The sequence below is a fragment of the Diabrotica virgifera genome, chromosome 5 (genome assembly GCF_917563875.1).
Source record: "Diabrotica virgifera virgifera chromosome 5, PGI_DIABVI_V3a".
NCBI classification, from domain to species: Eukaryota; Metazoa; Arthropoda; class Insecta; order Coleoptera; family Chrysomelidae; genus Diabrotica; species Diabrotica virgifera.
The window spans coordinates 246,905,786-246,919,428 of record NC_065447.1 but is presented as its reverse complement, the minus strand read 5'-3'; the positions used below and the strand labels follow the sequence as shown (position 1 = coordinate 246,919,428).

Here is a 13,643-nt window from a genome sequence, read left to right as displayed (position 1 = left end):
ATGTGCGCAATTGAAAAAATGGAGGAAAACTAAAAGTATTGAAAGTCAAAGGTAAATTACCAAGATATAAACAGCACTGAGTAAACATAGAATATGACCTGACACTAAAAGAAATAGAAGAATACAAAGAAAACTTTCGAACACAGCAGCAAACGAAAGAGTAAATGGAAAAAAGGACAAATATTGGTTACGGATTCAAAATTATAGAAGACACAAGATGGAAATGGAACCAATAACAAATATGATAGAAAAAGTTACAAAGAATGAAGAGTGTTAGCTAGTTAAGAAAAACTAATGGAAGAAAATACGTGGACAGAACAGGAAATGGAAAAGTAATGAATAAGGACATAAGGATAACACAGACAGACAGAAACTATTATTTAAAAGGCAACACAAAGAACAAACAAGAAGGAGCACATTTTAAAAATGGCAACATGGAATGAAATAAGTATTAACGAGAAAGAAATAGAACATAAGAAGATTGAAGTAGTAACTATAACAGAAATAAAAAGAAAATGAAGAGGAACCAGAACACTGGATTTTTTTTAGAATAATTTGAAACACGTAGATATAAAATTCAAAATTAATTTATAGTCTTCAATTAAAATGTCTTAGGGCCGGTACTTTATGTCTCGATTAACAGCCCGTTAGTTAACGGAGGTTTAATCGGGACCTCTTTAGGATCTCTTGCGTTGTAATAAATGCAATTACAAATTACAAGTATTATGATAATTATAAATAAGTATAATAATAATTATAATTGCATTTATTACAACGCAAGAGACCCTAAAGAGGTCCCGATTAAACCTCCGTTAACTAAAAGGCTGTTAATCGAGACATAAAGTACCGGGCCTTAATAGATAAAAGTAACAGCTAGATGTTGCACTACATTGTTTTTGTTGTTGTGGAAGTGTTAATAGATGGTCTTACATGAAATTCGAATGATAAAATTAAGTGTTTTCCAAGTTGAAAAACAATATTATCTATTTATGTTTATAATTAAGTCAAATACGTGTATCTGGTGGTTTATTCCGTAGAAACAATTTTCCAATAAAATAAAAGTAAAAAGTGGCAACATTCCTGCTTTTGAGACCAACTGGCAACACCGTTCTAAGGAATTCCACTTTTGACAATCAGCTGATTTCACCACGTTGCCGAGTCGATTCGGATCCCCTTTCTAATGTGCGGGTCGTGCATAGACATAAGCGATAAGAGCAAAAATTGGATAAACAATTAATTTTTCGCATTCGTCTATTTTAAATTCACTCACGTAACCGACACGGACTTTTATAGATTTTGCATATTTATAAATTCCGCGACCATCTTTTTGTCGATATTATCGATTTATTGCAAGTTACTTCCAGGTTTTTTGTATGTAAATTGAAAATTCTTTGCACCCACATTGAATTCTTGAATCGCTTTACGATATCTAATTTTAGCCGTGCTTAGACCAGATTTGGCAACGTCATGAGTCGTTAAGTTATACCGCATTTCGAAAATAGGGAGAATTGTAGAGGTGGGTGAAATTACGATTTTTGTGGAGCTGTTACAAGGAAAATCACCTGTTAAAGTGACAAAATACCTGCGATTTTTTTCATAGGTAAATTCAGTACACACATTAAATTTTTGAATCGCTTTTGAAAATTTAAATTTAGCTTTGTTCGGACGGTTTTTGGTAACAGTTGTAGGATGATTCACGCGGTTGTAATTGTGACAAAAATGTAATGATTTTTCAGTTTTAGAAGTAGTTGTTATTTCAAATTTGAACCTTTCGTCTACCGAAAAAAATACGTGCATTACTTACCATTCGGGTCTATTGGACCCGTGGGTTGAATGAACGAATAAATAAATAAATTTTTTGCCAAATAAATTTATGTAAAGTATTTGAGGTGTTAGACAGGGTTGCGTGTTGTCCCCAATGTTATTCAATCTGTACAGTGAAGGTATTTTTAAGGAAGCAATATCAGAGGAGGAACAGGGTATTTCAATAAAGGGAAAAATCTTGAACAACATAAGATTTGCAGATGACACAATACAAACTAAATGAGAATGTTATTGACAATGTGGCCGCTCTCTATGGTATCGACCTTGAAAGGTAGTATTAGGCAGGTACTTGTAGAGGATTATCGCTGTTAACTGCTGTGGAATACTGAAGAAGGATTTATTTATGATACATAATTCACAGAATGGCAAACCCGCTTTCAATATACAACCGTACTGATTCTAACATTTGAAACAGAGAACGGGGTTTTTCATCGATTGTCATTTGTTTCGAGCTTCTGTCATATGTTGTATAATCTGTGTATAATATGAATATACACGGAATGTATATACACATGAATGAAAAGCCCTATAGAAGCACTGCAATGATTAGTAAATAGATTACATCAAGTTGGTATAAAATATGGACTACAAATGAACATTAAGAAAACCAAGTTTATGATTACTTCTAAGCAACATACAGTAGGAAGGCTAGATATCGAGGGAAAGCAAGAGAAAGAGTGAATAACTACAAATATCTGGGAAAAGTTAAATGAAAACAATGATCGTAGAGAAATCAGGACATGCTTTGTAAAATTGCAAGAGAAGCATTTTTTATAAAAATGAAAAAAAAGTTTGTTAATCGAGACCTTTCTCTGGAGCTGAGGATAAGAGCCTTAACCTTTTGACTGCCACCCACAATAAGAAGTTATTCTCCATATGCCAGCCAAGATCCATAAGATGAATCATATCGATACATTTTTGGCAAAGTAACCTAAGTGACATTTTTGACGAAAATCATGTTTTTCCATTAAACTAACGCTAATATTGTTTAGAAGGTACTGCTAAAGTGTAGTAAGCCTAGTTCCTTTAAACATTTTTTAAACTATTTTAAAAACAGATGTCCAGAATTGTTTTAATCATACCCGCAAAAGAAATGCATGAAAAGAAAAAACATGCTTTTTTTACAAAATCGTTTTTGGTGACTTACATTACTATGCCAAATGCCAAAAATGTATCGATATAAAGAATGTGAGAGGTGTGTTGCCGACACATAAACAAAGTTTGTCAAAATGCGATAGGCACTTTGCTGGCAGGCAAAAGGTTAGGATGCTACATGTTCTTCACTTTGTTGTATGGAATGGAAGGCTGGACACTAAAAGTAGGTAATATAAAGAAGTTAGAAGCATTTGAGATGTGGTGCTATAGAAGGACTTTGAAAATACCATTGATCCAAAGAGTTACAAATGCAGAAGTGTTATGTAGTCTACAAAAGAATAGAAGGGTCATAAAGAACATCAAAACAAGAAAGCTCAAATATTTAGGCCACATTCCAGAGGTGCGAAATATGAGATATTAAGGCTTATAATGCAAGGTAAAATTAACTGTAAAAGATCCATAGGAAGACAAAGAATTTCCTGGCTGGGAAATCCTTTTTGCAGCTCAGTAGATCAGCCACCAATAAGGTACGGATAGCTTTGATACAGATAAATTTGCCATTCTGGCAAAAAGATACTTATTATTTTATGAAATCAAATTTTCCATATTTGGAAAACTTTTAGGTTGTAATACAAGTTTAAAGCTAATGAAAATTAGGGATAATTGTAGAGATGGACCTGCAATTTTTCCATTGTATGTAGAATGTGATAAAATCGTTGCCACATACTTGTGCATCTGCTAAGACATACAACAGTATGCACTTATCCTGCAGAAAAGGCATTACATATTGTGTCCAGAAGTGGTAAGTTTGGTTAATAATTTTGCTTTTTACTCTCTGAATCTGTCTTCAATGTGCTACTACCTGATGAAGCCCAAATGTAAACAGAAGCAAGTCATAATATGGTGAAGTTTGAAGTGAACATAGTGAAGAGAGCAAGGACAAGCATTCTTGATGTTTGTTGCATCATAAATATATCACCTCCTATAAAATGAAATATTATAGAAGTTTGTATTGGAAGATAGAAGTCCTTTCAATTTGAGAATAAGGAGAATCGTAAAGATAAGTAAAACTGCAATTTTTCTGTAGTAGTTCCAATCACTAAACAAAAATCAGTAATTTTTTTAAGCTGTTGAATTTCTTCTTTGTGTAATAATTGTTTTCATCACAGACAGCAATTTTTCTATAATAGTAACTGTATTGAGACAGTAATTATATTTTTTAAAGCAGTATAAATGTTTGTAAAATATTATTAGAATACAGTTAAACCTCGATAAAACAGACCTCTATTTAACGGAATTCGGATAACAGACAAAAAATCAGATGAAATGTAAAAAAAATTTTAATGCAAAAAAATATGAAAAATCGAATTCTACAAGGAAAAACAACAAGGACAGGATCTCGGCACTGCTTTGTGCTAACGCCGATGGATTGCATGGATTGACTATAATTGTTGGTAAGTTTCGTAAACCTATGGTCTGTTTTTAAGCCAGGAGGAGTAATTTAAATTTACTGCGGTGTAATGCTTGTTGGTAATTGGTCCAACCTCAGGCAAGTTTACTCCACTGTTATGAAATTTTGACACTAATGACATTGATGAAATTTTGACACCATTGGCATTTTATAGGTTAATTAAGCTATATCAGACTTTTTGAGTTTTGTGTGTTATTCCTTTAATTTTTAGAATTTTAGTCTGCTTTTCTATAAAAATCAGTTGTTTTTAGAACTCTTTAGCGAAGTATTAGTATAATATAATATTTAAGGAATACCATCGAAGGCTGATATGATCAACCAAAAAAGAAGATGTATTTGGTGATTTTTCTAGTGACTTTCTTGGTTGTGAATCTCTCTTTTTAGTTTACTCCTCTTGGTTTAAAAACAAACCATAGTGTTGTCAAAAATATAATCATCAAAAGGCATCATCTGCCCGTTTCATATTATAGCTCTAATAGGGGATGGTTCACCAGAGATATTTTCAAAAATTCGTTTTTAAAAAATTTATACCTGCAGTGAGAAAATTTCAAGAGAAGAAACTGGTAATACTGCCTAAAGAGGTGAAATGTATATTGATTTTAGACAATGCTCCTACTAATCCCCCTGAAAGTATTCTAAATTCAGAAGATGGCAACTTTAATTGTATGTTTTGTCAAAAAATACATCGCTTATTCAACCCATGAATCAGTGAATAATTTTGTCAACCAAATGAGTATATTGCAGAAAGTTTTTAGATGAAGTAGAAAAGCAAAAAAGTAGAGAACAAAACTTTATTCCTTTTTTAACTTACAGATTTGTACACTGTATCTAAATACAGTACCTACATAATTTCAAAAAAATTTTTGATTGATTTTAAACCTACATATTTTTATACAACGGACTTTCGGCTTTAACGGACATCCCGTCCCCGCAATTAGTTTGTTATATATCGAGGTTTTATTGTACTATAGTTTTTGACTGAAACATTTCTGTTAAAACTTTCTGGTATGTAATTACCTTCTTCCTCTTTTTATTCCTATATCATGACAAGATCTTTGGATTATATTACACTGTAGCTTCCTTATTTAGCTCAGCAACTTTTTTAATCCTGAACAATTTGGCTTTATGAAAGGGAGGTCAACAGATGCCAGCCTAGTTTTGTATGTCAATCATATATATAACAGCTTTGAAGAGGGATTCCAGGTTAACTCGATCTATACTGACTTTTCTAAAGCATTTGATCGGGTTAACAATGGGGTCCTATTACAAAAACTAAGAGCTTTGGGTATTGTAGATCCCCTTCTTCAGTGGATTTCAGAATTTATTAGCGGCCGTACGCAGGCAGTTAACTTAGGAAGTGTTACTTCGATTGAAATAACAGTTCCATCGGGCGTGCCGCAAGGCTCTCATTGTGGCCCTGTTTTGTTTTGCTTGTTTCTGGTTGATTTAGTAGAAAAAATTAAAAATTGTAGTGTTCTTATGTTTGCTGACTATGTAAAACTGTTTAGAAAAATTCAATCCTGGGATGATGCTGTTATACTACAGGAAGATCTTAAATCTTTTTATGATTGGTGCAGTTTAAACAGAATGTCACTTAATATAAACAAATGTCATAAAATGATGTTCTCAAGGAAAAGAAATCCAATTACATTCGTTTATTATATTAATAACTTGCCATTAGCCTCTAAAAATGAAGTATCAGATTTGGGAATCTGGTTAGACACTAAACTGTCATTCTCATGCCACATCAATCAAGTAACAAACAGGGCGATGAAAGTACTGGGATTTATCCAACGCACATCTGCAGACCTGTCTTTGTTCACATTTAGAAAACTTTATTGTGGTATCGTTAGGCCCATTCTAGAGTTTGGATCAGTTGTATGGTCCCCATCATACAACTGTTACATTGAACATATTGAAAGAGTCCAAAATAAATTTTTGAGGGTAGCAGCTTATAAGAGTGGATACAGGAGAGAGGAATATGACTATCAGTGGGTAAGAGATAGTCTAAATTTACCAACACTTGAGTCAAGGAGGACATTGTTAGATTTATGCTTCCTACACAAAGTTATTAATGCTTTCATAGATTGTCCTCAATTGATATCACTTTTTAGTCTTAAAGTTCCTAGTAGAAGCAACAGACAATCAAAATCTTTTCAGTGCCATTTCACCACACTAATTTTGGTATAAATGAACCGACTACACGATTGGTTCGGAGTGAGAATAGCCTGCCAAGACAAATGGATATTTTTGACTCAAAAATTGGTTTGTTCAAAAAACAACTAAGGGGTATCTTACAATAAGTTTGTTGTAGTTCTGTATTGTTCTTACAATATGTTTGTTTGTATTATTCTGATGTGTTTATTATTTTAATAATTTATTATTGTTGAGATGTAACTTGTAAAAGTCTTGTTGTGTGTAAAACTTGTAAATGGATGCCGTAAATAAATAAATAAATAAATAAATAAATAAACTTCCTCTTTTTCATAATTGGACGTAGTTAAGCAAAAAACATCCAACCCACAAATTGTCAAAAATAAGATTTTAATAGATTTGTTCCAACCAAAGTCAGAAAAAGTTTGCAAACGTCAGGATTCTGTGCAATAAAGCAGAATCCTGGTTTTATCTAATTCATTTATCTAATTCCAAAATTTCTTTGTGATTCCTTTATGTTTTTATTCTATTTGAGGGTGAAGAAAGACTTCATGGTTGAAGTACTTGAAAGATTGCTATAATATTGATACAAGCATGTTATTTAGGGTGACAGTAAATAAAACAAGATAGCTATGATGGTAACCAATGTTCTGAAAGGACATTAGTACATGAAGACGAAGAATATCTTTCAGGAAGTTCTACTAGTATGTTACCTATGCTGTGGCTTCAAAACTATCACAAAATTTGTTAAAAGATATGTTTAACAAAATATGTCATAATCTTTGAGCATTTGTTAAGAAACTGTATATGCCCTCAATCTTTTTCTAAGGTGAACAATTTTTTTACAGTTTGCCAGATGACTCATTAAATTGATAATAAAATAAAACAACAAATACAACTGTGACACTTTAAGGAAACTTTATCAGATATGATTTAAATAAGAAGAAAAATATTTATTTTAGTATAGATATAAAGTGTAGGGACTTGTCATAAAAAATGTGGTAGATAACTGTTTTGAATGCTACAATTTTTTAACTTGATGGGTAGCAAAAAATCATTTTTTGCAAAACAAATACTGATTTTTTCTGAATAATCAGATAGGGTTATCACTATTTTGGTAACAAAATCATGGGATTTTGAATGACCAAATATGGTAACTTTATGGTCAAATATATAGAAGAAAATAAGTAATGTAAAGTATTAATAATTAAGATTAGAGAACTACAGAAGAGAATAGAAAAATTACTGTATAATATATAAAAATAAAAGAAAAAACTGGAATAAGAGATTTTGATATGGTATCTAGCAAATTTAAAAAAAAAGTGGACCAATTGCGTGAAAAATGAGTTTGGTGGCCACTATACAAAAAGGCTGCTTCTGAAGACACAAAAAACATAAAAGAAATGTTGAGCAACAGTATGTCTGAAGATTTTAAACAAGTTGTCTTGGTATCTGATTGGTGCAAAATTGAACAATTTTAGATAAAAATAAGACTTATATCTAACGGTAGACTAAAAAGGCAAAATTATTGAAGATATGATGAGAATATTACAAATAAATTTGTGACATTTGAAGGAAAAAATTTATCTGGGTATAATTTACATAGGGAAATTATTTCTTCTGGGAAATTTCGAATTTAGGGGCTTTTTAAGGTGCAAAATTGTATTAGATAATTTTTTTGAAAAATATTTTTCAATATGTTGACGTGGCTGGGGCATTATCGGAGGAGAAAAAAATATTTATTTTACAAAATCAGCATATAGTATTTTTCCTGATTTGTCTGAGTCAGCAGAATAATCAGACAATACAATCACTATTTTGGAAACAAAATAATAGGTTAATAAGTCACTGAATATGGCGACTGATCAAAAGTGAAGTCAACAGATTGTATTACTTGTCGAAACAACGGAAGATAATTTTTAAAACTTACCTGATTTTTTAGGTAGTCCTCTATCGCACGTAAAGCAGAATCAGTCAATTTCACAAAAATCAAGTCCCTATTTTCACCATAATTTTGTTGTGAAGATAAACCATACTGAACACCTGGACAGAGCGCCGCCATTTCTGTCCATTGGTTTCCATCTCTTTCTCTCCTTAACGCTGTTGTCAATCGGTCCCCTGCCCAAGGTTATTAGAAATGTATAGGGTGATCTCTGCAACCGTTTTGAATTTCCATAAATGCAAGTGGATCATGTACCAGTGTCACGTAAACATTAAGATAAAAGATAATAATCATTATTAAATATTTATTATAATGTAAAAAGTTTTGAAGTTTAATTTTCTGATCTTTGAAAATTACATGTTGCTTATTACATGTGTTCAATATTTAAATTCGTTTCAAGCGTTAAGATAATGTCGAACATTCGAAGCATAACGGCCAAATTTTAAATTTGATTGATTAATGCCTTCCATTTATGAAAATTTGCAAAAAAGGATTATTGCATGTTCTTCGCAATGCTTTTATTCATCAAGCTTTATAAGTTATATATTTTTATGTCTTATCTATTTCTTACTTTTATTATAAGTGTCTCTTTAGTATTCAACCATTCTAATCCACAATTTCCTACTTTATAACAATTTTCGTTCCTGTATCTGATCATTTTAATTTCTTTTCTACGCCATTCTATATGGTTGTGTGTTTATATTTTTCAAGTCAGAGAAATAATTTTAATTATATCCTAATTTGACATTCTATTCATCAACTATCTAATATGTTGTTAAATTCAAACTTTCAAACAGTACTTTTAAGTGTTTAATAAGAAATCATTCTGTTTTATATCCATATCTTTATATCTGTATTTATTTTGCCAAATAATAAAATTTCCTTAATAGTAGGCAACCCAATCTACTATATAATAGTTGATTTTTTGAATTTTTACCTCGTGTAAACGCACTTTTTATGTCAAAGTGACGTTAATTATCAGTGGCGGACCCAGAACCTATTCTATCAACCAGAATAGGTTGATAGAAATTAAAAAATCAAAATAATAATACATCTGTTGTTCTGAAGTTATTTTCTTGGGGTATTTTTGTAATTAACTATTTTAAATGGAAAATAAGTCACAATTTTACTAAATAATAATTTTATTAACGTTTCGACGTCCAAATCGGATGCCGTTGTCAAAATACAAAAAATATTAACAAATTAAACAAAAATGTTGTTGCTTAGTAAAAAATTCTTCTAATAATTTATTTAATCTGACTCATTTATATCGGCAACTCAGGCATATATTATACATTTTAAAGTAGAAGACTTTAAAATGATATTGCCAATATTTATGAGTTGCGCTCCTGAAAAAATCATAGCATGTGATTTGTCTTTAAAAAGACACCACATGCAACGGTAACAGTAAAATAGAGCTTTTCATCGATTGTCATTTGTTTCGAGCTTCTGTCATATGTTGTATAATCTGTGTATAATATTAATATACACGAATTATACGACATATTATGACAGAAGATCGAAACAAATGACTGTGAATGAAAAGCCCTATTCTCGCGCTAAAGATTCCATAGTAAATCACGAGGGAAAATGTAACAAAATGGAAATTATAGAAAAAGTTTTTTTTGGAATTAAATTGAGTTAAAATTATTTAATTTGGCAACTGCTCTTGGTTTTGCGCGTCATTCAAATGCCTATAAGCATTTTGGACGAGTTTAATAGCTTTGTATTTTATTTTTCAATACGATTTTTGACAAGTAATTTTGACATTTAGTAAAATCCGTAGGACCCTGCGAATTTACAGTATAAAAATGAAGGTGTAAACTATTCAGTGACCGCAACTGTACAACCGATCTTTGAATTTTTACCTCGTTTAAACGCACTTTTTACGTCAAAGGGACGTTTACCAGTGGCGGATCCAGAACAGGTTGATAAAAATTAAAAAATCAAAATAAAATAAATATATTTTACAAAGGGTCGGTTTTACCAACAACAAATAAATCAGTGAATAGTTTATTCGTCGAATAAAATTTATTAGTCGATTATATTTTTATTGTGTTTTTTGTTTTTGGAAAGTTAAAGTTAAACGGACGAATTAAAATGTAACAAAATCGAAATTAAAGACAGAAGCTTTTTAATATAATGGATTATGTTATTAATAACAAAAATAAGGAAGTTAGGATTAAAAATATCAATTTTTGGACTCGTTTGATAGCTTTTTATTATATTCTATTTTTCAGTACGCTCGAAATTCAACAGTATTAAAGTATAAAAATAAAGGTGTGAACTATTCAGTGATCGCAGCTGTACAATACAGGGTGTCCCGAAAAGATTGGTCATAAATTATACCACAGATTCTGGGGTCAAAAATAGGTTGATTGAACCTCACTTACCTATATACAATAGTGCACACAAAAAAAGTTACAGCCCTTTGAAGCTGCAAAATGAAAATCGATTTTTTTTCATATATCGAAAACTCTCAGAGGTTTTTTATTGAAAATTGACATGTGGCATTTTTACGACAGCAATATCTTAAAAAAAAGAATGTGTGTACTTTGTACGCACGTAAGAAGTTATACTTCTATTATATGATTATATGATTATAAACGAAATTAATATACTTTTTATTTATATTTTATTTAAATATTAAATTAATTGATACTTACTACTTCTCAAACATTTTTATTAAAACAGTGCCAAAAAACACATTAAAAATGCCACAAATGATTTCTGAACATTAATTGTCGGAAAATTTTTTTAACTAAATACGTATTTTCTGAAAATAAAATTATATAATAAATATACTTACAATCATAAAATGTATAAAAAAAAATAAAAAAATAAAAGTTTCTATTGGGATTCGAACCAACTTACCACGCGGCTGGTATTTGCGTTGTATTGGGATACACCCGCATTAAAACTTCGCCACAGAGACAGCTTGTCATTATGTGCGAAGATCGTCTAACTAAACAGATTAACCTTTTGACATTTTTAACTTATGTAAATCAAATTATTTTGATTTTGAATTGAAATGATTTAGAATTGAAAAAATACAACAAAACATAGAGTAAGAAGACAATATATTAGGTGAATATTGATAGAAATTTTGATGGTAATCAAATTATGTAAATAAAAGTATTACATACTACTTATGTATTTTGGTAGGTTCAAGGTAGGTATCGGAGCCCGTATAACGACTAATAAATTTCGCAATCACTTGCGTCGTGCAAAGTGGCTATGTTCAAATATCATAACAAAATTTGATCAACTATTTATAAAACACATACCAGTGAAAGATTCTTTAGCTTTGAATAAGCGAGATCTGCGGCACTCATACTAGGCACAGAGTTTGATGAGCTTTCACATTGGCATGCAACAATCATCTCTTCTATGTAAATAAGTCCAAAAATATAATATGAAAACTATTTAAAAAGGCAGTATAACCATTAACTAACTTTTTGTTTGTTGTTTCTCTTCCTACAAATTTTAAAACGCAACAAGCATACATTATAACCAAACCATGCACAGTCCCACAGCTGTGCCACAGCTGCCATATTGGATAATTTTTGTCATGTCATTTGAACATCCAATCAGAACAAAGTTATAATGCGCATGCGCCCGGTCGCTAGGTTTTCCCATATAAAATTTCACCGTCATTACGCCCGTAAAGAAGTATAACTTCAAAAAAATTAAGTAAAATTTGTGCACCCCATACAAATTTTATGGGGGTTTTGTTCCCTTAAACCCCCCCAAACTTTTGTGTACGTTCCAATTAAATTATTATTGTGGCACTATTAGTTAAACACATTATTTTTAAAACTTTTTTGCCTCTTAGTACTTTTTCGATAAGCCAGTGTTTATCGAGATATTTTGAATATTTGTCGAATCCACCACATATTTGTATATGGTTAAGTACGGTTATAGAGACCTGTTAATAATCTGAAAATTTATTTATAATTTACATTTTTAGGTATATTTTGAAAAAGAAGCTACATCTCGATAAAAGGTGACTTATGAACAAAAGACTAAGAGACAAAAGTTTTAAAAACACTGTGTTTAACTAATGGTACCACAATAATAGTTTAATTGGAACGTACACAAACATTAGGGGGGTTTAAAGGAACAAAACCCCCATAAAATTTTTATGTAAATATATTGAAAAAGAAGCCGCATCTCAATAAAAACTGGCTTATCGAAAAAATACTAAGAGGCAAAAAAAGTTTTAAAAACGTTGTGTTTAACTAATGGTACCACAATAATGAATTAATTGGAACGTACACAAAAGTTTGGGGGGGTTTAAGGGAACAAAATCCCCATAAATTTTTTATGGGGTGGACAAATTTCACTATAATTTTGTTTTAAGATGTTCCTGACATAAGAATTATACATGTCCATTTTCAATAAAAAATCTCTAATAGTTTTCGATATATTGAAAAAAATCGATTTTCATTTTGTAACTTCAAAGGGCTGTAACTTTTTTTGTGAGCACATTTGTACTAAGGTAAGTTAGGTTCAATCGAACTATTTTTGACCCCAGAATGTGTGGTATAATTTATGACCATTCTTTTCGGGACACCCTGTATAATATAGTCAAAGAAACAGATAAGCTAAACGAAAAGAAAAACCAAAAGAGATATATTAAAATGAAGATCATATTAAAATTATTATTTCAATATCCTTTTGAACACGATCATACTGTAAGCACCTTTCTGCTAAACGGAGACGGCTTGGGAAGGGATAATAATTTAATGAAACCCGGTTACGGAGAACAGACGAAATGATTGTAATTTTTACTATTCCTATAATATCTTCTATTTACTTACTAACTTCCTATAAGTCTATCTCTTTCCCGACGACATTGTGTTTGTTTAAGTCAGATTTAATCGATTGGAATTTTCGTATATGTATCTTTTTTTACTTTTTATGATTGTTATATTTTCCTCCTCTCTCTCTAGGCAACAACACTGTTACAACCTGTCAAAACATTTACCTGTAAATTAAGTTTTTTAATGCAGTTTTTAAAATCTAACTGACAATAACACTTTACAAATAAATTCTAATGTTAACTTTTTGTTGTATTATTATTTAAATATGTCATAATCAAAAACATATAATATTTTAAACTATTAAAAATCTTAAATAGTACATCTGAAGCCA

The 13,643-nt window shown here is 30.7% G+C and overlaps 1 protein-coding gene across 1 annotated transcript in view; it reads right to left on the bottom strand.

The window, feature by feature from the left end:
* Positions 1–8,675, bottom strand: part of LOC126884766 (RNA polymerase II elongation factor ELL2) — a 69,060-nt gene extending 60,385 nt beyond the window's left edge. The window contains exon 1 of the mRNA XM_050650984.1: positions 8,475–8,675. Within this exon, the coding sequence (XP_050506941.1) occupies positions 8,475–8,606 (132 nt within the window). The 5' untranslated portion in view covers positions 8,607–8,675. The remainder of the gene's footprint in view (positions 1–8,474) is intronic.
* Positions 8,676–13,643: the final 4,968 nt, after the last annotated feature.